We start from the raw sequence: 26,116 nt of genomic DNA, 5'->3' as shown, positions 1-26,116 counted from the left end.
GACGATGAAAATAGGGCGGCCGCCCGCATCGCCCGGCTCTGGTTGCTATTCTCACAGGTACTAAAAGCGGCAAGGAGATGTGCCTGCGAATCGAGGCAGAACAAAGAATGTTATCTGCTCTTTTTACATCATTGTCTGGCAGGGAGAGAAGTCACAGCTACGATTTGTGTGAGGTTTTGATTTCAGAGCCTGCTGAGGTTGATAAGCGGAGGCCATGGAGTTTGACTTTTTCTCTTTTCTCTGCCCTGACATTATTTTGCTGCCCCCTTTATTAGGAATCTTTAGAGGGTAGGCTCATTACACACCCTTCTTCAAAGGTGACCTCTCTTGAATGTTTTCAGAGTTCTGATTGCATGCTCTGTGTGTCAGGCTGCTGCGGCAGCAACTTGTGGTATGTTGGCCCGCCGCATGTTTGCCTTTATGTCTTTATGGATTAGTTTCTGGCCAAAGGGCGGGTCGAAGGGGCTGAGTCCATACAAAAAGCAGTTCTGCCGTCACAAGATGGTTATGAAAGGCTGGTGTTTGTGCAGACAGCTTTCATTGTCTACAACTGAAATGCTGTATCACCAACCCGCCACCATTGCACAAGAGACCAACTGTTGCTGCTGCTATTTATGAATGATTGTTCTATTTATGGTTGTCACAACACATACCTATGGTGCTTTGTGCACTATTACAGCATGTTATCTGCTCAGCTCAGTTAATTTTTACGGCTTCAAATTACAACAGAAATTTTACAGAGCAGCCTAATTCATATACAGCTATGCAGAGTTAAGCAATCCCAGAACCAGAAAAGTAGAAAAGTAGTGTGTTGTTTCAATATTGTTACACTTTTATGAATGTAAGCAATGATGAAACATAGTTTCCCCCAGAAAAATTGCTAAGCCCAGTGGTCGGGACGCTGAGGCGGTCCACCTGCGCTCCACTGTGTTTTTGTAGTAAAAACTGTTAATTAGAAAGAAAATGTACAAATATTACTGTGTAATTAAACCCACAACTAGCCTTAAAAACAACAAAACAAAAAATACAATTAAATGAATATCAATTATTTGCACTTCTGTTTAATCCAAATTAAGTCAGCAAATGCTAATATTTTAACACTAACCATAAATACATAAATGTAACATTTGCTTACTAAGAGTATCAAAGCTGCAAAATTGATTTAATGGGTTCAGCATACATAGAAATATTAAAATATTTTAAATTGTTTAAATATTTCTATATAATATTTTAAGGAGCTGGCAAGTTTACTTTGTAAAAGTTCAAAGAACAATATTCATTTATTGTTTTGTTACCATAGTTACAATCTGATGCTGTGAGTTTATCTTTGAGTTTGAACTCTGGCTGACTAAATGGACAAAGCATTTGATATGATTTGGTGTACTTTGTAACCGGGAAAATAATGCTAAAAAGAATAATATAATAATATAAAACCAACGTCGTGAGCCACCAGGCTTCTAATACACTGGGGAAAACCCTGCTGAAATGTTTGAAACTTCTGAAATTATAGTACAGTACATCTTTTTGGGACCAACATAGAGTCATCTCACATGGGATGTTTTATACCTACTGATGTTAAACTATTACCTATTACTGCACTGTAATTTGCATGAAAAATGCTTTTTTTTCTTTATTTAGAGGACCAAAACTGGCTCCAGCCCGGGAGCCCTTATGCTCCTAAATATGGCCCTGCTTTTATTGCACAAATTAATTTCCTGTCACTTGTAATCTAAGCACATGAATATCTGGATGCTTTGTTGCCTTAAATTGGCAATATGCTGATAATAATTAGACCCCATTTTATTTTTTTCCATATTTGTTTTTGTTTTCCTACATTAAAATTTTTTCTTTTTTTTTTTTTTTGAATTCCATTTTTTCCCCCATTTTAACCACATTTATTAACCCAAAAAGTACCTATTTATGGTGTGTATAGAAAAAAAGAACAAATCAATAGCTAGAGGACAACATTTTCTGTTACTGTTTCACAAATTAATTTGGTCTCAATCTAACGTGGTTCAACAAAACATTGGTTTCATAAAAAGTGTTTCCACCAAATTTTTTAAAGAACTCAAACATTATGGACAAAACTAAGAATCTTGTTTCTGACATAAAATAAAATTTCCCTTGTAAAAACGCTTTAGAGTTGAGCTGAACACCATGAAAACCTGCAGACTTCCACAAGGACTTTGGTTAAATTTTATTCTCCCATCTGAACCCACCGATATAATCACATTCTGTAAAACTGTGTGGTATGGTGGATTCCATTTTGTTTATTAAATGCAGAAATCATAGGGCCCTAAATAATGTTGTGTGTCAGCACTAATGGATTCAAATATGACATGAAGCTACAAAGGGGAGGCAGTAACATCAAAGCAAAATGAGAAAAAACAAACAAACAGAAGTTAAAACTTTACCTGAGTGCACTGCCTTGGGCGTCACCTTTGACCTCTGCTTTGTGTTTGTGGGGATGGACGTGGACGGGTTCAGCGGGTGCATCACGAGCCTCTGCGGCCTCGTGGACCTCCATTGTTTCACATCCTGAAAATAGACTGCTGGGACACGTGGGGGGGGAACGCAACAATGGCTCCAGACAATCAAGGAGGAGAATCACACACACCAGGGCTTGGCTGAAATTAGCCCTTTGGGCTGACCTGATCTGGTGGCTGTCGCATCAGTAATGAGGGTTCAGGCGATCATCAGTCGAGGGTTAATGAGTTTAAGCCTCAAAGACGGGCAGACGGTGGGACATACGCTGCATCAGATAAGATAATGGTGCTTCTGTGCTCTGCTTTTCTGCTAATTGTATGCTATCTGCTTTTTTATCTGTGTTTGGATGGTTGGCTGTGCATTTTTGTGAAAGCTTTAGGTCATAGCCAGAAAGGTAATATTGTATTTTCAGCATCTGAGGCAAAACAGAGAGAGATTGCTTTTAAAATTTGTTTCTTCCTTTAGCATAAGGAATGCCATAACCTGACTTTGTTGCGTAAGGAGTTTTTTTTTTAGATATATACAGAAATTATTTATGTTATATTTTTTATTTGTCCCTAAATTGGAAAACTGTGCATTGTTCCAGCTAAATATGCACAACACTGTGTTCCAAATTATTATGCAAGTGAGATTTTCTTAAATGTCCAATGCAAATGATTGTCAGTATAATTTTCAAGTCATGATCTACTACAGTATAAGTCAAATTTTACTGAACAGAGCTCCCCATGAGAACAGTATTTCTTTTCAAAAATAAAAAAATTCAAAATGCACTGTTCCAAATTATTATGCACAGCAGATTTTCTAAACAGTTGATGGATTATAAAGAACTGCAAATGGTCATTCTTTGAATGTGCAGCATTAAGTGGTCACATGTACTAAAATCAGAAGCTATTTCAATCAAAACATCTTAGCAGACCGAGTTACATGTTAACATAGGACCCCTTCTTTGATATCACAGCACAATTCTAGCATCCATTGAACTTTGTGGAAAGTTTCTGCTTTAATTTCTTTGCAGGATGTCGGAATACCTTTCCAGAGCTGCTGTTTCGATATGAACTGCATTCCATCCTCAGCTCTTCTGCTTGAGGAAACTCCAAAGTCCTCAATAGGGTTGAGGTCAGAGGTCAGAGGAGGATGGTGACCACACCATGAGTTTCTCCCCTCTTATGCCCATAGCAGCCAATGACACAGTGATATTCCTTGCAGCATGAGATGGCGCATTGTCATGATGAAGATGATTTTGCTACTAAAGTTATGGCTTTGAACCATGAAAGAAAGTGATCAGTCAGAAAGTCCCTATACTTTGCTGAGGTCATTTCCACACCTTCAGTGACTCTGAAGGGGCAGACCAATCATTCTCTTCCCATGATTTCAGCCCAAAGCATGACTCCACCACCTCCTTGCTGACATCACAGCCGCGTTGGAACGTGGTGGCCGTCCACCATCAATCCACTACTGAGTCCATCTGGACCATCCAGGGTTGCACAGCAGTCATGAGTGAACAAGTCTGTTTGAAAATTAATCTTTAAGTACAGCTGGGCCCAATGCAACCGTTTCTGCTTGTGAGCTCTGCTTAGGGGCCCAATAGTAGGTTCATGCACTGCAAGCTTCTGGAGGATCCTCCACCTTGCGGTTCCAGAGGCTCAAGTAGCTTCAAATAACTGTTTGCTGCTTTGTAAGGGCATTTTAACAGCTGCTCTCTTAATCCGATGAATTTGTCTAACAGAAACCTTCCTCATTATGCCTTTATCTGTACAAACCCATCTTTGTTCAGAATCAGCCACAAATCTCTTCCCAGTACAATAACGCTTCAGTTTTTGTTAAATACCTAATATCTTGTCATATGGCACTTCACTATTTGATGATTTTTGTCAGCAGAGATCCTTTCTCTTTCCCATATTGCTTGAAACCTGTGGCCTGCTTAATAATGTGGAACATCCTTCTTAAGTAGATTTCCTTTAATTGAGCTCACCAGTCAAACTAATCAACCAGCTCTCTGAAATTAATTATAGTGATTCAAAGAGCCCTGACACACAATACCATCTATAAATGTAATAGCACAACAAAAAATAAAATTTTTATGACACTTAAATCCAATTTGCATAATAATTTGGAACACAGTGTAATATGATAATAATATTTGTTTCACTTCCAACATTGAGAAGAATTCTAGATCAGGTAATCTAGAGACAATGTGCCTGTTCCATATGAATGAATGAATGAATTAATTAATATATTTTACTAATCCTAGAGGGAAATAAGGGTAGATCTATTCTGTCTAACTCTATACTTTATGTTCTGAGTGACCTCATGCCTTATTAGTTATTTTCAATTATATTTAGATTTCCTAATTGCACTTCCTGAACCATTTGAAAAAAAGTTTGTTGCAGTTTAGTTTTCCATGTTTGAATAGCTTGTGAAGCTTTTGTTGTATTTAAGTGTGCTGTGCTGGTGCAGAGTTTTAAAATAAATTTTGATTCAGTAGATTTGTCTGTAATTAAAAAACAAACCTTTAACTCATTTCAGTCAGTTCAGGACTGTTTTTCTGTATCGGATCTGTGTTGGCTGATATTAAATTTCGGAATCAGTATCAGAATTATTGATTATTTATTACTATCCATCCATCCATCCATCTTCTTCCGCTTATCCGGGGTCGGGTCGCAGGGGTAGCAGCTTCAGAAGGGAGGCCCTGACTTCCCTCTCCCCAGCCACTTCTTCCAGCTCTTCCGGGGGAATCCCTAGGAGTTAGCAGGCCAGCCAAGAGACATAGTCCCTCCAGCGTGTCCTGGGTCTTCGCCAGGGCCTGATCCCGGTGGGATGTGCCTGGAACACCTCACCAGGGAGGGGAGGCGTCCAAGAGGCATCCTGACCAGATGCCCAAGCCACCCAACTGACTCCTCTCGACGTGAAGGAGCAGCGGCTCTACTCTGAGTCCCTCCCGGATGACTGAGCTTCTCACCCTATCTCTAAGGGAGAGCCCAGACACCCTACGGAGAAAACCTATTTCGGCCGCTTGTATCCACAATCTCGTTCTTTCGGTCATGACCCAAAACTCATGACCATAGATGAGGGTCGGAACGTAGATCGACCGGTAAATTGAGAGCTTCGCTTTTTGGCTCAGCTCTCTCTTCACCACGACAGTACAGCGCCCGCTTGACGGCAGACGCTGCACCAATCCGCCTGTCGATCTCCCACTCCCTTCTTCCCCCATTCGTGAACAAGATCCCAAGATACTTGAACTCCTCCACTTGGGGCAGGACACCCCCTGACCCGGAGAAGGCAATCTACCCTTTTCCAGCTCAAGACCATGGTCTCGGATTTGGAGGCACTGATTGCCATCCCAGCCGCTTCACACTCTGCTGCAAACCACTCCAGCGAGCGCTGCAGATCACGTCCCGATGAAGCCAATGGAACCACATCATCCACAAAACGCAGAGATGCAATCCTAAGGCCACCAAAACATATCCCCTCAATACCTTGGCTGCGCCTAGAAATTCTGTCCATAAAAGTAATGAACAGAATCGGTGACAAAGGGCAGCCCTGGCGGAGTCTAACCCTCACTGGAAACGAGCCCGACTTACTGCCGGCAATGCGGACCAGATTCCGACACCGGTCATACAGGGACCTGACAGCCCCTGTACCCCATACCCATAAGGGCCCGGTACCCCATACTCCCGAAGAATCCCCCACAGGGCTCCCCGAGGGACACGGTCGAACAGTTGACTGGTAGACTGGTTGGGCGAACTCCCATGCACCCTCCAGGACCCTGCTGAGGGTGTAGAGCTGGTCCAGTGTTCCATGACCAGGACGAAAACCACACTGCTCTTCCTGAATCCGAAGTTCGACTATCCGATGGACCTTCCTCTCCAGGACCCCTGAATAGACCTTGCCAAGGAGGCTTAAGAGTGTGACCCCCCTGTAATTGGAGCACACCCTCCAGTCCCTCTTTTTGAGACCACCATCCCAGTCTGCCAATCCAGGGAACTGCCCCCGATGTCCATGCGATATTGCAGAGTCGCGTCAGCCAACACAACCCTACAACATCCAGAGCCTCCAGGCGGATCTCATCCACCCCCGGGGCTCTGCCACTGAGGAGCTTTTTAAGCACCTCGGCGACCTCGTCCCCAGAAATTGGAGAGCCCAACCCAGAGTCCCCAGACTCAGCTTCCTCAATGGAAGGGATATTGGTGGGATTGAGGAGATCTTCAAAGTACTCTGCCCACCTGCCCACAACGTCCCGAGTCGAGGTCAGCAGCACACCATCACCACTATAGACAGTGTTGGTACTGTACTGCTTCCCCCTCCTGAGACGCTGGATGGTGGACCAGAATCGCTACCATCCGATTCTGGTTCACCAAACCAGAATCAGTGGACCATGGCCTCTCCAAACTCCTCCCACACCCGAGTTTTTGCCTCAGCAACCACCTGAGCCACATGCTGCTTCACCCACCGGTACCCATCAGCTGCTTCCGGAGTCCCACTGGCCAAAAAGGCCTGATAGGACTCCTTCTTCAGCCTGACAGCATCCCTCACCGAAGGTGTCCACCAACGGGTTCGAGGGTTGCCGCCATGACAGGCACCGACAACCTTGCGGCCACAGCTCAGATGAGCCGCCTCGACAATGGAGGCACGGAACACAATCCACTCAAACTCCATGTCCCTCGCCTTCCCCAGGACGTGTTTGAAGTTCTGCCGGAGATGGGAGTTGAAGCTCCGCCTCACAGGGGATTCCGCCAGACGTTCCCAGCAGACCCTCACAACACGTTTGGGCCTGCCAGGTCTGACCGGCATCCTCTCCAACCACCGGAGCCAACTCACCACCAGGTAGTGGTCAGTGGACAGCTCTGCACCTCTCTTCACCCGAGTGTCCAAGACATACGGCCGCAGATCTGTTATTTATTACTATTTGGTTGATATTTTTTTTCTAGATTGGCCCCGACTGATAAGTCAGTAAGCAACAAATCAGATCCAGTCAGAAGTACAACAAAGATGGAAGAAGCTAATTCAGGAAATAGCTTATTGCTTCTTATATAAAAAATGAATGACTGTTCACAGAAGAAAATACATTTTGCTCACATCTCATTATAACGTGGAATGAAGGACAAATTAAAACAACTGGAAAAGGCTTTACAAAATACCTGCCAAGTTCTGATCTCTTCATAAACAAAAAAAGAAAAGAAAGACAAGGGGTAGCAGTGAAAAATATAAATAAGCATAAGCACAGTTTTAAACTTAAAAATTTCAGATGTTTTAAAATGTTTAATACAAACATAAATTCCCTTGAACATGGGATTTTATATTGTTCAAACTTTAATGTTTATGCATTGTTTAATGTATGTTTTTTTTAGAAACAGCACCACACCGGTTATCCATGTTTTCGTGACTCCTTTATGTGAAATATCACTTTAGCTTAGCAGGGATAGGAAGCTAGGAAACAGCTACTAACATGTCATTAGCAGCTGGCAATTTAACTTGGATGAATGACATTATAATAAAATTATAATAATAAACAAAATAGTAATAAAATACATTATATTTGCAGATAAAACTAGTGTCTTCTGTTAAGGAGAAAATATCCAATGACTGTCAAAGTAATTAAAAAACAACCATTGGTTCAAAAACAATAAGTTATTATTACATTTAAATTAAACTAAATTCATGATATTTGCAACAAACGAGAAAATAATGCAATCAAAATAACTATTGACAGAGTTGATTTAGAACGAGTGTATGAGATCAGATTTCTGGTTGCCATATTGAATCATAAATTTAACTGGACCAGATCTATTAAAATCTAAACAAGCCTAAAGTATTGCTGTTTTGAAGGGAATAAGATGTTCTCTCTTTATTTTGCATAATACTCTAATACCACATCTAACATAGTGTGTGGGTATTTGGCGCAATACATACAAAACTAATTTACAGCCACTGTACAAATAAATAAATAAATAAATAAGTAAATCCATTTGAATATTACGGTATATAAAGTGGGATATTAGGAACATAAAAACTTGTTATTTCCTAAATCAAATATACTCAAATTCTGGGACCTAGTAAAATTCAAAACTGTGCAATGTTTGTTTAAAGTGATAACCATCTCTTTTCAAACAATATTCAAAAAATATTTTGTGACAGAGATGGGGGCTTATGATTTAAGAGGAGAAGGACATAAAAAAAAACAATGTATTAGAACAACCAAACAGTTTTTGTTTGTCAGTGTGTGGATTAGATTCATGGAGTGAATTAAATGAGTTTAAAAAAAAGTATAAATATAAACCAGTTTAAAAACATCTTATAAAGGAGTTTATTTTGAAATATGTTTAGGATGGGTGTTTCAAAAATCAAAAATGCTATTGATGATATTAAACATATAAATAATTGTACATTTATGGATGAGATTGTGAGGTTCAAGTGTCATTCAGTGTTAGAATAATTTAAGAGTTTATCTGGTGTTTGGAGATTTAAATGTTTGTAGGTTATGAGTATAAGAGAGGCAGGAAATCAGAGGATCTTCTATCTGCTCCTTTTTGAATAAACCATGTAAAGTTTCATGTCAGTGGGCATGATTATTAGTTTTATTATTATTTTTTCTATTCTTACTTTTTGTGTGTTTGAAATAGATACCATGAGAAAAGAGCATTAATGTTGTCTGAACTTTTTTCCGTCTGAGTGACAGAAATGAGGAATGAAACAGATGAGGGTCATTAAAGGAAAATGTTTTATGATTTACCTAATGTTTGTTTTGGCCCCAAAAAAGTGTTTTAATGAAGCTGGAAAACTTAAGAGTAAGTGAAGTGATATTTGAAATGAAAACATTTATTTCCTCTGTTAAAGGAACTTCCAGCTGGGAGGACTGGTCCTAGTGTTTGGTTTGACATCTTCCTCTCGTGTACCAGTGTGTTCGTGGGTTTATGAATTAAACGTGTATGTAGTAGGAGAATCAAAAGATAAAGGGTTCAAAAGTCCATCATTTGTTGTTGTTTTTCAGTTCAAGCTTTATTTTTCATTATCTCTTAGCCTATTGAGGAAAACCTCATCTTACCCTAGAGTGTGTTTTTCACTCTGTGCTTCTACTTAATTGTTTGGACATTGTTGTTCAGGTTTTACTGCTATAATATTAACTTTCCCTTCACCCTTTTTTGTTGTTTTTTTTGTATGTGATCATGTTGGATAAAGTGAGCTGTTTCAGGTGTGTGGAGTTCAGCAGGGCTGCAGCTCTTCTGTTGTGGTTTGTTCAAGTTATCTTCAGCAGAGAGTCTGCAGATCAGAGGTGAAAAAGCTCTTTGTTCAGGGACATGTTTTCCACCCGGAGCTGTTCTTTTGGTTTGTATTTAAACACAACATATTTGTCTCTTAAATGTGGTATGTAAACTGGTAACATCTTCCTCGATGGAGGAGGACAACATATTTGTTTAATCTTGTGACTTTTTAAAAGAATGTTTAGTAAAAATATTTCTAAGTAATGTTTTCCTAACTTGGCAGGCCAATGTCATATCATCATGAGTTTGTAAGAAACAAACTAACAGCTAATTAGTTGAGGCCTCTATTTTAGATTATTTAAGATGTTTTAAGTTTAAACAGGAAGCAGAATTAGTGGAGATTAAGTCATAATGAGATCTGGAGAAGTAAAGGACTGTACAATCTTTAGAGCCTCAGCAAATGACGGCAAAGTGTACTTGTAAGATCTAACCACATGTATTTATGCAGCTAGCAGCCTCTGCTAACGTACCTTAATTAACAGAGTGACATAAATTCTGTTCGGCAAAAAACCCCCGACAAACTTAGCAACGGCAAACGCGTAGATGTTTAATATCCGATAATTACACCATGGATATGAACAGAGTTAGATTTGGTTTTTAATCACAAAGAACAGCTGGCCAGCCGTTAGTCTTCTACCTCAATATTCAGTGTGCATTGGTAGGCAGTGTGCTTTGCCTACCACTCAATGCACACTGCTGAACCAGTTTGTTATATCTTCAGGCTCCTGACTATTGACAACTTCTCCAGCTTCATTTTTATGTGATCAGGCTGCAGGGTCTTCCCCAGAAAACTTGCTAAGCCCAGTGGTCGGGATGCCGAGGCGATCCACCGGCGCTCCACCGTGTTTTTGTAGTAAAAGATATTAATTAGACAGGAAATGTAAAAATATTACTGTGTAATTGTATGTTAATTCTCAACTTGACACTATATACAGGAAAACATTGCCAGTGAAATGGTATTTAAACCCACAGCTAGTCTCAGAAACAACAAATAAATAAAAAAATACAATTAAAATGAATATCAATTATTTGCCCTTCTGTTTAATCCAAATTAAGTCAGCAGCTTCATAAGACCCCAGGGCTTCAGGAGCCCATAAATGCTAATATTTTAACAAAGACCACAGATACATAAATATAACATTTGCTTATTGAGATTATCAATGCTGCAAAATTTGATTTAATGCTTTCAGCATACATAAATTAAAAGATTGTAAATTGTTTAAATATTTAAATGTAAGATTTTAAGGAGCTGGCAAGTTTACTTTGTAAACTTTCAAAGAACAATATTCATAGATTGTTTTGTTAACATAGCAACAACCTGATGCTGTGAGTTTATCTTTGAGTTTGAGCTCTGTTTGTTCAAAATGCAAATTAGTAAACTTATTTAACACAGGCGTTGTTAGAGGTGCTGATGTTTTTAGGAGGAAGAGGGGCCCCTAAGTCAAATTCCTCATACAGTCTTGTACCGGCCCTGCATGAGAGTTAAATCTGAGATGCACAACAAACGGAGATTTAATTATTGCTTCTAATGTGGCTTCAGTAGCTCTTCCATTTACTGTTTGAGTTTTTAATCAGCTCACAGTAACTGTTTTGGTTGCTTGAGTTTATGGGATGAGTTTTTCTGATCTCCACGGGGCCGCGTGCACTAATTCTGGCTGACTAAGTGGATAAAGCATTTAATATGATTTGGTCTATCATGTAGCCGTAAAAAATAATACTAAAATGAATAATATAATAATATAAAACTAGCGTGATGGGTGACTACGCGGACAGCGTAAAAGCTCTTCACCGGGCTTGATATATATAAAAAAAAATAAAAAATTCCCTTCTCACCCACCGCGGGTGGTGATTCTTCTTCCTCTTAGCTCGGGTCCTCTACCAGAGGCCTGGGAGCTTGAGGGTTCTGCGCAGTATCTTGGCTGTGCCTAGGACTGCACATTTCTGGACTGAGATGTCTGATGTTGTTCCTGGGATCTGTTGTAGCCACTGTTCCAGTTTGGGGGTGACTGCCCCGAGGGTCCCGATGACCACAGGCACCACTGTGGTCTTCACCTTCCAGGCCCTCTCCAGTTCCTCCCTTAGGCCCTGGTATTTCTCTAGTTTCTCATGCTCCTTTTTCCTGATGTTGCAGTCACTTGGTATTGCCACATCCACCACAACGGCTTTCCTCTGTTGTTTATCCACCACGACTATGTCTGGTTGGTTCGCCCTCACCATTTTGTCTGTCTGGATCTGGAAGTCCCACAGGATCTTAGCTCGGTCATTCTCCACTACCTTCGGGGGTGTTTCCCACTTTGATCTTGGGGGTTCCAGTCCATATTCTGCACAGATGTTTCTGTACACTATGCCTGCCACTTGGTTGTGTCGTTCCATGTATTCTTTCCCTGCCAGTACCTTGCACCCTGCTGTTATGTGTTGGACTGTCTCAGGGGCCTCCTTGCACAACCTACACCTTGGGTCTTGTCTGGTGTGGTAGATCTGGGCCTCAATTGCTCTGGTGTTTAGGGCCTGTTCCTGGGCGGCCATGATGAGGGCCTCTGTGCTGTCCTTCAGTCCAGCTTTTTCCAGCCATTGGTAGGATTTTCTGATGTCAGCCACTTCGGTTATTTGCCGGTGGTACATCCCATGCAGGGGCTTGTCCTCCCATGATGGTTCCTCCGGCACCTCAGCTTCTGTTCCCCATTGTTTGAGACATTCACTGAGCACATTGTCTGTTGAGGCTTTGTCCCTGATGTATCTATGGATCTTGGATGTCTCGTCTTGGATAGTGGTTCTCACACTCACTAGTCCTCTGCCTCCTTCTTTGCGGTTCGTGTAGAGTCTCAGGGTGCTGGATTTGGGGTGGAACCCTCCATGCATTGTTAGTAGTTTCCGGGTCTTAACATCTGTGGCCTGTATCTCCTCCTTTGGCCAGCTAATTATTCCTGCAGGGTATCTGATCACTGGTAGGGCATAGCTGATCAGATACATATATATACATATATATATATATATATATTCACTAGCCCCCTGTAAATGCATTACAGGGGTCTAGTAAAGCGTGGTGGCCGCTAGGCTTATAATGCATTCTACTTGTCCCGTTGGTCACTGCTGTTGTTACATAAATGTGCTGGAGCTCCCACGCAGGTTGCTGCTTGTCTGGAAAAGAGGAAGTGGGGTAAACCCAGCAGGGTGATGTCATGTTTACCATCACTCCCCACCGCTCACTCTGTTGCTTGGCCTTTTTCTGACCGCTGTCACACTCCATTTTACCAGAAGCATGCGCTACAGGCTCATAAAACTGTACTCATCAGTTATGAAGGTGAACACTTGAGGGAGGCCAGAAATGTTTGTGTAATCTCCTAATATGTCGGAGTTGGGATGCAGAAGCGTTTGTCTGTTTGAATTTTCACCTCAGACTGAGAACAGGTTTCATAACAGAGACAAAAACAGAGCGAAAAATGGATCTGCATTTTTAAAATCCATTTAAGATCCATTTACTGGCATGTTTGCTTGGGTGAAAACAGAGAGTGAATGCATATTTTTATGCATTAACATAAAAATATGTGAATGCAAGCCTTGTGTTCGATCCATGAGGCCTTAGAACAACACTGAATAAAGCACAGGAAATGCTAATAATCACTCTAATGTTCATCTTCAAGTGGCTTTTCATTCTCAAAGTAATCTTTTTTTTTTTTATTCAATTTTTTTTTTCAAATTGTCTTCTGTTCATACCCGTTTCCTCTCAGTGGAAGCTCCCATGCTTCCACTGCTCGGCATCTTTGTTGCTGGACTACAAACACGTTTATTCATGTATGTTTCCAAAGTTTAGCTTTTTGCTTCAATATGTGTTTCTCAGTCAGAATCAAATGGTGACTAAAAACAAACACAGGATCCACAACAGTGACGTCTAGTTCCTGTTTGTGTCTGTATAATAATAAAGACTTAAAGCATTGTAGATGACTCTCATTAGTCGACAAATTCCTTTAACGTGATTAGGAAAATGACATGTCATACGATAAAATACTTAAAGTCTATTTTCGATGCTCGAATTCTCACTTTTTCCTCTATTTGTGAAACTTTTATCCCCCTAGGAACCTGGCAAACCGCCACCGACACTGAAGGACTTCTTCCTCATGCCGAGTGACGCGTAGTGAGTCTGGAGTGAGATGTACAAGTATATAAACCCCAAATAGAAGCTTCTGGCCTTAATTCAAATATTTATTTGTTTTAAAAACTTTTAATTATGGCTTCATAAATTCCATACTGTTCAAGAATATGATGGCAAGAAAAACAAAAGATTTTTAAAATAATCTCAAAAGTTTTTATTTTTTTATTTTTCATGTTTTTTTGGACTGATTTCATTTTAAGAAATTAAAAATGAAAGTTGTGTATGATCTTAGCTTTATTTCTATGAGTCTATGGTTCTATCCTTCTCCATGAATATCTCCATTACTGTGTTGTAAAAACCATCGTTATTTTAAAAGTCTGCTTCATTGTGCCACAGTGCTTTTTATTTCCTTTTTATTTATTATTTCTTGATTTTTATTTTGAATATTTAAAACATCTTCAAGTTCCAGTGTGAAGTGTTCATTACTAAATTAATGTGCATTGGTCTTGAGAGGGTGACCTAATGACGTTTTCAATTTATTACTTGAAAATGGTCTCAATATAAAACTACTATCGTTTATTGCAATACATAATTTATTGTCTAGCAAAATTAGTTATTGTGACAGCCCTCTGGATTGTTTAGCTAAAGAAGAGAAACAGTATCAGTTTGTATGGTCGACATTTTGTCACAGGGTTGAAATGATAAAAATTGTATCAGATATAGGCCCAAATGTTCATAGCTGTGCCTTCCTAACTGAAACAACTAATTTGTAAGTTCTGTAATTTTGAACCTTAAAAATGTTGAAATTATCCCGAAAACAAATTCATAGATCACTTAAGTGAAGATCTTTCTTATTATCTTATTTCAGGTTTCTGAGGCACATCAGTAGGTGGAGCGTTTTCCTGCCAAATGTTGACCTGTGAAGTGTGTCAGGCTGGATCCAACTGAACCAGTTTCTAAATGACTCAACCTTGAAAACAAAAAAAAGTTGCTTGAACAGTAAAAGCATACTGACAACCAGAAATGATTTTCATGTTATCACCTATAAGGTAACCTGGTGGATCGGCATGGTTCCTATGGAAACCATGAGAATCTGTGTGAATGATGCTACACTGAACATTCTGACGGCGACATTTTGTGTTGATGCCTGTTGAATCACATGGCCTTCTTTACACTGATTTTAACCTGCAGCAGTGTTTAAACTGGAAATCCTCCAAACAGTGAGTTTATTTAGGCTCGATTATTCCTAAACGATGCTAACGAGTCAGAAGTCTGTAACCATCAACGGAAAGCAACTTTATGAATGATGCAATGATGCAGACAGACATTAAAACTTTGAAGAGGACTGTCGCAGACTAATGGTTTATTTTAACCTGCCTTCTTCCTGTGTGTGTTTGTGGCACAGGAGCAGCTCAGAGCGGCGTAAGGAGAAGTCACGTGATGCGGCACGCTGCAGGCGCAGCAAAGAGACAGAGGTGTTCTACGAGTTGGCCCACCAGCTGCCCCTGCCTCACAGCGTCAGCTCCCATCTGGACAAGGCCTCCATCATGAGGCTGGCCATAAGCTTCCTGCGCACACGCAAGCTGCTCACCACAAGTACATTCACACAAACTACTGCTACTCGCATTTATATATGAAAACAGGTGAAAGTTGCAGAAAGGGAAAAATGCTAATGGAGAGCACGCCCTGGCTACAGGCTTATTGTATGCGACTTATTGCCAACCCACGTTGGAAGGCTCCTCCTGGTCCTCCTCTATTTGTCTTTGTAAGATTAGAACCTGAGGAAATTCAACAAAAGCAGCAGACCTATTGTTCTTCTGCTTTTGGTGTCTCAGAACAAGATCTGAGGGAAAATAAATTAAACAACTTGTAACGTCATTGGTCAATGTCATTGCCTTTTTTGTTTTTTTAAGGTTTGTTTTTCTCTAACTGTTACAAAAGCCTTTGTGAGCTCAGCTAACCTAACAGTGGGAAGCTAGGCATCAGTCTGTGACGCTCAAAGGACATGAAGAGTCCAATTGTTTATTTAAAGTTAAATCTGCTGTTGGTTTCTTAAGGACTTTAGTTGGAAAGGTTTGAAGAGATTGGGATAACTGTCATTCCTTTGTTTGGGTACAAGAAAGAGAAAAAAACAAGTAAAAACTGAGTTTAGTACCATACTAAAAATTAAAAGTCTTTAAAATGAAGCACTCTATGAAAAAATTGAATGTCATCATAAGTGACACTTTAGGTAACACTTTAGCTAATTGACGTTAGCAACGTTAGTATTGACCTAACAGTTTGAAGTTAGTGTGTGATTTGTAGATTCTTAAAGTGCCTTTCTTAAGAGCTGGCACAATGATGACATAAATGTGACATAAACGTTGTCAAAATTAGGATTTGTGTCTAGAATTCTGATGAAAAATTTAATTCAGTACAATTTGGAGTAAGATTGTATTAAAAAATGAAGTGCTGTGAATACTTGATGTGGAGCATCACAGCTGTAACTTTCCACTTGTGAAAGCAAATCTGTTGGGTTCAGCGTGGTACTCTGACAATAATTGTGTGCTACACTGCCGACAGGACACAAATAAAAATAAATTAATAAAGAGATCTTAAGATACCTGCTTTGAAAGCTCTGCCAGCTGGCAGCCAAGCATCAGGGCGCCACGCAAAACTTAATGAAGTTTAAATTACAACGCAATTTTACATCTTAATTAGAATTTTCTGAAATTCAAGTTCAATCACGACATTAATTGCAGAAACGTTTATGAAGGAGGTGCGGAGAGAGAGGTGAGTAGGAGGAAAGACGAGCAAAGGCAATGAGGGTAGGAAGAAGTGTGAGAGAGCAGGAGAGAGCTGGGAGATCCATTCGATGCAGCTCCTGATAGTGCTATCGGGCCGCTCTGATTGCTGCTGATGAGGGCAGATACCGGAGAGGAAGCAGAGCTCTGCCCATCCTTCGGCTGCTACTGGCGGTACCCCCGCTAGCCATAACAGCCGTCCGCCATGGCGCCAAACGAGCGGCCGTGCACGCTCCCACACAGCGCGCGCGCTGCAACATCCGCGGGTGTCTGTGCGCATGCAGCGAAAACACCTGGTTACATAACATAAATGCAAGATGAAGCACTTTGATGAGGCGGTAGTTTTTGGCTGACCGGGCTTACACAGGGAACCGGTTTGAAATAAAATCTTTAATAATAATAATAATAATAATAATAATAATAATAATAATAATAATAATAATGATAATAATAGCATAAAAATATGCTTCTAAAATAAATTTAACTACTTCTATTTATATATATATAAAAAAATAAAACAACAAAAGCAACATTATCAGCTTTGTTTCCATTGACCATACAACTGCACAACATTTCACAAATAAATTTGCCTTATGGAAACATGGTACTTTTGAAAAAACTTTTCAATATAGTATTTTGGCGCTAGGATGAGGCGGGTTTTTTTTGTTTTGTTTGTTTGTTTTTTTGTTTGTTTGTTTGGTTTATCTCACAAATCAGCGAAATTTTCCCCCATCACGCGGGTCACATGAGCAGCACCAGATGTTGCCACGGTGCAAACCACGAAGAAGAAGATGACAGGAAGTAGTTGGAGGATGATGGAGGCTTGTTTTCTAATGACTTACTTCATAATCAAATGTAGTTATGGAAGCTTTTAATTGTGTTTCTTATTTAATGGAAACATCAAAATTGTGAAATTGTGCTTTTTTTTTTACATTTGTGGAATGTTGATAAAGTTTTGCACACATTTGTAATGTAAACACAGCTAGTGGTCAAACTTATTGCCTCTTTTCAGAAGTGAGCAAATCAGCCATGCTGCTTTTTCTGTCTAACAGATTTGCTTTTTTACTTAATTTAGTTGGTCAGGATATACATCACATTAGATGCACAAGCATTTTGAAATGATTTATCGTTGCTTCAATTTTAAACCAGATAAAGATATACAAAAATATACTTTTATAAATTTTATGTAATTTATTGCACTTCTCATCTTTTTAAGGATTTTAAGCATGTTTTTCTTTCTTTGATGTGAAATACAGAAGTATGAGCCTGAGTCCCCCCATCTACCAGAAAGCAGATGATGTTATGATGATTTTGTCGGGAGTTAGCTATACACCCTGAACTAGGTCCTTTCATATTTTCTGTCATATTCTGCTTTGTGTTGCACTTCTAAACACAATCTCCTTCGTACCGACGTAATCTGCACACAGCAGCGGCACAAACGTCATGAAAGAAGGGGGAATTATCCGTTCTGCAGCTGCGTGTCAGACTCTGCAGCCCATTATTTTCAAACGAGGTCAGTTACGCAACCGAAAAAACAACAGAGCGGAAAAAAAGTGCAGCTCGGTCCAAATAACTGGTAATCATGGCTAAGTACAGTATGTAGGCCAAAGGTGGCACTTACTCTTTGGAGCAGGGTCCCAAAGAACTCTGCTGCGATTTTGGGGGCCCATGGGAAAAGCTCCAGGCTCCTGTGGGAGTTCTGCACGAACCGGGCCTGGATCCAAACTTGATCCCCAGGCCTCACTGGGAGCCTTGGGAACGGCTCCCCTCTTATCTCAGAGGAGGAACTGCGAGCTTCCCACCCTCCACCCCACCAACTACTGGGCTTTGTTCAGCTTGAAGCTGCTGTCCAAGCACACACATACATATACAAAACTGTGCTATAAGTGCTTTTTTATATTAATTATCTTTGGAAGGAGACCTTGAGGATAGGCCGGAGTCTCTCTGTGTAAATGTTTGGACAATGTGCTGCGCTGTGTACTTAAAAGTAATTCGTTAATATATTATCTGTTCAAGTCTGGACGATCTCTATTTGGTTGCAAAAGGGGAAGCAAGCCTGTTGCTGAGATTTACACTGATGCCAGTTCTAACATCATCAACCAGTGACAAAAACAATCTCTTCTCCGCTCTCAGGCCACAGCAGCTGTGATGGCGAGGAGGACAGGCTCATGGACAATCTGTACCTGAAGTCTCTTGAGGGCTTCGTCACAGTGGTAACATCAGATGGCGACATGATCTTCCTGTCCGAGAACATCAACAAATTCATCGGCCTCACGCAGGTACACAAATGCTGTGAGAGAACGTCTTTTTGCTGAATCAGACTGAAACAGAATGAATGAATGTCCTACTCACAATTTATTTATTTTTGTTCCCAATTTGACTAAATTAAGGTTAAGCATTTGCAAAAACAAGAATTCCATTCTATAAACTCCAAAGTTAAGTTTCTGTGCAACAGTCCTGCTTTGTTGCTTTCCTGAAACATTATTTTTATTTTTTCTTTATTTTAATTAAGAAAGATGCTATTAAGCTTTATCACTTATTTCTAAAGCCATGTCTTATTCTGCAGATACATCTACAGTCTCTAAAAAACTCCCTTCTAAATCCTGCTGACCACATTTCAATATGAGGCAGTTAGCTTAAATGGTTATGCTAACATTAGCAATTTTTAGGCAATAACATGCAGCAAAAATGTGTAGAAAAAATATTTATTCTTATTAATGAACTTGCAAAATGCAGCTGCACAGATTACTAGCTTACGTTATAGCTAGTACCTGGCATAAAATCAGTCTGTACCACTACATTGGGGATTAGATTGAGCTTAGTCTGACTAATTATTTAAAAATGCATTAAGAATAACTGTTCAATTAGTGTGAGTTGCTAATTAAACAGCACTAAGTAAATAGTACTGTGTAAGTGTAGGCATGCTCATACTTATAGGTTCTTAGAGTCTTTTCCTGACATAAAGTAAGTATTTTACCAAGACGTTTCAATAGAATTTTTTGTTTCTGTTTGTGACGGGGTTCTCTTATGATTTAGTCAAGCATAATGACTAGCCCAAGTCGGAGATTGTTTTTAGAGGATTTTATTCAGCGTCAGATCAACAGTCTCACCTCCAGCGTGAGTCTAAGCACAGACTGCCAGCCTGTGGAACACAGTCCTGCTTTTAAAGCCACAGGCTCCGCCCACAGACACTCCAAACAATCAAGAACTAAACAATTACTTCCAACTCAAATAAACTCTTAAAGTATACAAAATAATAAGAATAAGAATAATAACAACAACAATAACAGAAATAAATAAATAAACTTGTAAACAAAAATACAATACTCAATTTGATACAAAACACCTGGTACTAATCTGACGCCATCATGCAGTCATCATGTGACTGCCTCCTAGCAAGCCACCATCTAGAAAAAAAAACCTACTTGAAAATAAAAGCAGGAAAATGTTTGATTCTGAAAATATTGGATTTTGCATGAATGTTTCACTGAAATAGGAACACCACGTGTGCACCCACAATGAACCTTCTCAGTTCAACCTGCAACAAAAAAGTAAGTTAGTGATTGTTTGTATATGTGCGGCCATGCCTGCATACTGACATGGACTCTAAATGTCCTAATTCATGACGGCTCCTCCGTCACACCGTTCAGTGGGATGTTGTAATTAGCTAATTAAATAATATTCCTGTTTTATGCTAATTAGCACCCTTCAAAGTTAGCCAACTTGTAGAAATATTTCACTTTCATTAAAATAATGATAGTCAAAAACTTATTTAAAAAAATGATAAAAGTGTATTCTAATAAACAAAGTCTTCTATATATTCTAGAAAAATAAATATTTTGGAGATTTAAATAGTTTAACAGTTTGCCTCACAAAACATGAGTTGAAGACATTATATGGTAACAGTCTTCAATATATTTATGTCTTACCTAGCTGATGCTATTATGTTTCCTTTATGTTTTGATCTGAATTTTGATAACAAGTTGATATCAAATCAAAATTTGATTACATTAAATTGATTGTGGACAAAAGTTACAGGAAGGTGTTCCCTTGCTTTTTCACCTATAGCATTAATTAACCTAAACAAGGATTTGTATGTCCCATTTATAAATTAACACACTTCTTTATTAGACAACTTCACGTCTCACTTGTAAACCATTTTCATGGTCCTTACACGGAAGGCATTTCCATATATTTATGTCTACATAACATAAATCACAAATCCTTTAAAAATCCTATAATCAGGAAAAAGACGCCACTACATTTAATCACCAAGTATTTTGTTCAAAACTGTTTGTAGACATTTATTGTGGACAGGAAGTAATGTTAGATCGTTAGTTTCTGATTCTGAAGAATCTTCATTCTGTTTTTTGTCAGGTGGAGCTCACAGGTCACAGCATCTTTGACTTTACCCACCCATGTGACCATGAGGAGATCAGAGAAAACCTTAGCCTGAAGTCAGCAGGTGAGCATTCAATCTTACCAAACCACATTACAACTGCCAGACATTTTTACATAAACAAATCTCACTCTCATTCTGTTTGATTTTAATTTAACAATAACATCATATTTTTTACACAATTATTAAAGCATCCGAGCACAAGTTATTCCACAGAAGCAGATTTGTATTTAGTTATTTGCAAGGTAAACTACATGAAGAGATATCTTTGATTTGTAGTTTGAAACTAATGGTAAACGTCTTCTGTTCTTTTCTATTATACTTGTGCCTTAACATTACTTTTTATCATTTTGTTTTAAAAGCATAAAAAACACGATGCCATGGAAAGATATGCTTACTCATTACATATTTCACATCTAACACTCTAACTTTAACACTCAAAACCACACATAGGTCACTCACATCAGCATGCTGAATGCTTGAAGCTGAAAATGAAGGCGACTGCATGCCCTACTTTCTGGTTAACTTCTGTTTTAATTCTAAAGTCAGTAGTGAAGTGTTTGGAGATTGTGAATTCTACTCTGCAGGTCCCAGTACATGTGTACTATTCCCAACGGGAACACATAAAATGGCAAAGCCATACAAAAGCATAAATAATGTTAGTTGTCACAAGATGTGTCAGTATGCAGAACTGGTGGACCTTTAAATCAATATCCTGAAGAACCATTTTTAAGTGACAGTACTTAGTGGTGGATGTTGCATTTCTGATTAATGCTGGCTGGTTGAAGGAGCTAGCCGGAAAGTCCAGAGTGCCATGAAATGAGGTATGATCCTAAACTTCAGCGTAATCTTGAGCAATAATGGAGCCACAGTCATCCTTATCCTTTGAGCCCTCTCAGGGGAACAGATTGCAAATCTTGCCTTCCTAAGCAGTAAATAAAACCCATGTGTTCAGCCTTTCAGCCTTTTAATCTTCTCTCAGAGTCCCTTAACGCTTTTGTTTCTACTCCACAAGAAGACACAAATTCACAAAATGAGCTGAGAGTGAGCTGCTAATTTCTAAAACTTTCCCATCACTGTTGACTCAAAAAGGAGCCTCAATAAATATAAATGTTATTGACTTGCCAATAATATATGACTCAGAAGACTAATATATTAAAGCAAGACAGACTCAGAGTTTTATAGAAGGTTGTAAGCAAATAATGCATAAAAACTTAACTTTTAAATAATTTGAAGTTGGACAATGTTGAGTCAGGCTTGGAAGGATTTCAACAACTCTGGCTACATTTTGGTAAGCTGATATAAAAACAATGTTGCATAACCTTCAATATACATATAGTGCAAATGAAAAGCATTTACATCCATTGAGATTTTTCTGGTAAAGTTGCATTATAGCCACACATTTCAATGAGAATGTCATGTAATGTCATCTAATACCATAGGGCATGTCTTTGCTAACTCTTAACATCTGGAAACATTCTTATTCACAAAACAGCTTAAGCTCATTTAGATTGGTTGGAGAGCATGTGTTAGCATCCATGCTTTGATTCTCAGTTGAAGTGAGAATTGAACTGGATTGAACTGGATTTGGACTGTTCTAGCATGTTGTAAACATTCAATTGCCTTTTTTGGTAACACCTTTTTTGACTGGGTGTGCATAAGACTGACATGACATTGTTATAACATGTCATAAATTTGTCATGACCAAGAATGAGTCTTTATGAATATTTATGGATGTTATCATGAAGTTTCATTCGGTAAATAACTTTTAATGCAAAGTTGCATTAAAAGTCCTTTAAAAGTGAAAACTTTGAATTATCTGGTAAATAATGACACTTTTAATGCAAAGTTGGCACTTTTAATTGACTTTTAATACAATTTTTAAAGCAACTTTGCATTAAAAGTGTTTTAATTTTCGGAGTGACACTTTATGACAACAGTCATAAATATTCATAAAGACAATTTCATATTCACGGCGGATGTTATGTCATGTTTATGACATTGTCATGTCAGTCTTATGCACACCCAGTCAAATAAAGTGTTGCCCATTTTTTCTGTATGTTTATGACTATCTGCATTTCGATAAAAATGTGCTCAAAACAAATGTTTTGGGTGTAAAAAGCAAATTTTTTCTACTAATTGTTTTTGTGAAAATGTGTGAAATCAAAACTTTCACATGTGAATATATCATTAGAAATCTTGGTGGCAACAGATGTAAACACCTATATGACATACATATTTCAGCCACAGCTCATCAGTAGCCATCAGAGAAAACATTGGAGCGATGAGTCTATTACACATTGGAACTGTGTTTTTTGAACTTTGTAGTTGGCAGTTTTACAGAAGCGATGGATTCAACTCTTTGGAATGATATCAATCAAAAGTTGAGTTGGACAACTCCTTGGACAACAGGTCCAAGGAGGTTTGTGCTTACAAATAAACTCATTGCATCTGTAATCAAACTGGTGACTCATGATGCAAAACATTGTTTCCATTGCAGTTTGGTGAAGCAAAAATTTAGACATGGCTGAAAAACCACCTCACCCTAACGTAAAAACATTTGATCAAAAAAACGTGTTCCATTCAGGAAATTTATCTTTGTAATTTCAATTTGCGCAATTTCATGACCTGTAAACTTACATCCATGGGTTGAGTCACTTGGAGCGTAAAACAGATTTTCTTTCAGTTCTGCCCTGCATTTAGCTTCATTCATCTAACAATAAACTCTGACCTGGTAATATTCAAGCACAGCCCAGTGACAGCATGATGCTGCCCCCACCATGTTTCACCCTGAAGATGGGATGTTCAGTCTTATACCACACATAACATTTTGGATGTTGACTAGAAAGCTACATTTTGGTCTCATGTGAGCAGTGCAGTCTCCTCCGCATGTTTGATTTGTCCCCTATATGCCATGTAGCAAACTGGACTTTTCATCACTTTCTCTCAACAATGTTCTTCTTGTGAATACATGAAAAATAAATTAGTGAAGTGTTTGTCAAACAGCTTCTTCCACCTGAGCTAAGGATCTATGCAGTTTGAATGAACAACAAGCAAGGTTTGCTGTTGAGCCACACTGTTTCCTTTTCTTTGTGAGGTATTTATTGATGAGCATAACGTTTGTAACTCTCAGAAGTCTTAACTTAACTTCTGAGCTCTGGATTAAAATAAATAACACTCACAGCTGAACAGGACATTGCATAATCCTGTATATTTCAGGGGCAAGCATACAGAAGGTCAGAGGTTACATACTGCAGAGTGTAACTTAAAGACAGATACAGCAGAAGAATTTATGCATTCTTTGTGCTTTACTTGGACTGAACCAAATGAAAAAGGATAAGAAGTGGTAGTGTTTTGGTGGGTAAAGATTTCAATATGTCTGCACCAGAGATTTGACTCATATTGAAGGTTTTCTGCTTAGTCTCCAAACAGAAAACTGTGATACTTTCCAGAAATGAGGAATAATCTAATTAAAAAAGCTGTTGTCTGCCCTTCAGACAATCACATTCACCAATTTGTTGGAGATAACTTATCAGCACTGAAGCAGATCAATTCTGTTGGGTTTATAGTCTTCTTCCGCTACTAGTTTACTCGTCATTTTTACATTTGTGCTTTGTCTTCACTCGGAAAGGCATTTTTCTCTCTTTGTTTGGTGTAAAGATAAAAACGCACTCGGGGACTGGCGGGTTAGTGAAAGACACCAACGCCTGACTCTGTGGCTGCAACTCCACAGCTGAACCCTGACCTCAAGCACAACCTAATTCCATGTCTTGTTGGGCTGTTTTCCAGTTCACACATGGGGAGGCAGATATCTGGAGTGTTGACTTGAACTTTTCTTAAACAGTCTGCTACCAAGTAACAGGATGCATGCTGCATTTACAAGATACACCAATGAGGGTTAGAAAAATATTTCAAGAATAGAAGCGTCTGTCATTTAAAAAAAATTTCCAGGCTTAAAGAGAATTATTTTTAGATTTCTACTATCCATCCATCCATCCATTTTCTTTTACACCCTTCTTCCCTAAATGGGGTCGGGAGGGTTGCTGGTGCCTATCTCTAGCTGCGTCCCGGGCGAGAGGCGGGGTTCACCCTGGACAGGTCGCCAGTCTGTCGCAGAGATTTCTACTATGACTATAATATATTTTGAAAGCATAAGCATATTATTTGATACGTGTAGGAGTTTAAAATGAAAAAGTCGACAAAGAGACAAATTGCACAGATTCCAGCGTCCATTCATGAAAGCAGTATGGCGTATATTATTGTCTATAGGTAACATTCGGCTCTTTAAATGTCCTCAACAGGAAGTGTTAACTCTTTACACCAATGTTTCAACAGTTTGCCAACTGTTCTACCAGAGAAAACAACTCATTGGATTTGTTTTATACAGACCTAAAGGATTCATATATTTCCAAAGCCAGACCTTCTCTGGAAAATGGAGACCACCACCTTGTTTTTCTCTGATTAGTATATAAACCTCTTTTTTCAGAGACAGCCTATAAAGAAAAGAACTTTGAGAAAATGGTCACAGCACGATGAAGAAACCCTACAGGGTTGTTTTGAGGTTACAGATTGGACTTCTCTTTGCCAGCCACATGGAGAGATCATCCACTCATGACTGAGTGTGTAACTGACTGTACAAACTATGTGGACAGCAGCATCCCCACCAGAACTGTGATATGCTTCCTTAATAAAACAGGAAGGCACATAGGGAGTTATTGAGATGTACGCAGAAGCAGCTCAAAGACACAATAATATTTAATTTTCCTTTAGGATCAATAAAGTGTTTTTGAATTTTGGGTGGTTTTTAGTGTGGAGAAAGAAAATCATTTGTTTCAATGAAGGAGGCATCTCTTGGTTTCTATTCAAGGCACAACAAGCAGGCGTGGGTCTTTCTCAGAAATGTCAGAGACTGGTACCACAATGCAAAGGTTTTTTAGTAAGACATAGATTAAAGTATTTCTTTACAAAGTTGAAGTGATTACCTCTTAGTGAAAAACAGTCTCAGACTTGTTCTCAGGAATTAAAGCTTGACTTGGACTTGTCATATTTCACTGTGTACTAAAGGCATTGAAATAGTTTTGGTAAAATATATTGGAGT

At 39.0% G+C, this 26,116-nt stretch overlaps 1 protein-coding gene across 1 annotated transcript in view; it reads left to right on the top strand.

The window, feature by feature from the left end:
• The window catches only part of epas1b (endothelial PAS domain protein 1b), a 76,952-nt gene that overhangs the window by 22,240 nt on the left and 28,596 nt on the right, over positions 1 to 26,116 (top strand). The window contains exons 2-4 of the mRNA XM_044136566.1: positions 15,242 to 15,432; positions 18,753 to 18,898; positions 20,997 to 21,084. Of these exons, the coding sequence (XP_043992501.1) occupies positions 15,242 to 15,432; positions 18,753 to 18,898; positions 20,997 to 21,084 (425 nt within the window). The remainder of the gene's footprint in view (positions 1 to 15,241; positions 15,433 to 18,752; positions 18,899 to 20,996; positions 21,085 to 26,116) is intronic.

Source organism: Gambusia affinis, linkage group LG13 (assembly GCF_019740435.1).
Source record: "Gambusia affinis linkage group LG13, SWU_Gaff_1.0, whole genome shotgun sequence".
NCBI lineage: Eukaryota > Metazoa > Chordata > Actinopteri > Cyprinodontiformes > Poeciliidae > Gambusia > Gambusia affinis.
The sequence above is the reverse complement of the archived record's forward strand: the minus strand, read 5'-3'. Positions and strand labels throughout refer to the sequence as shown.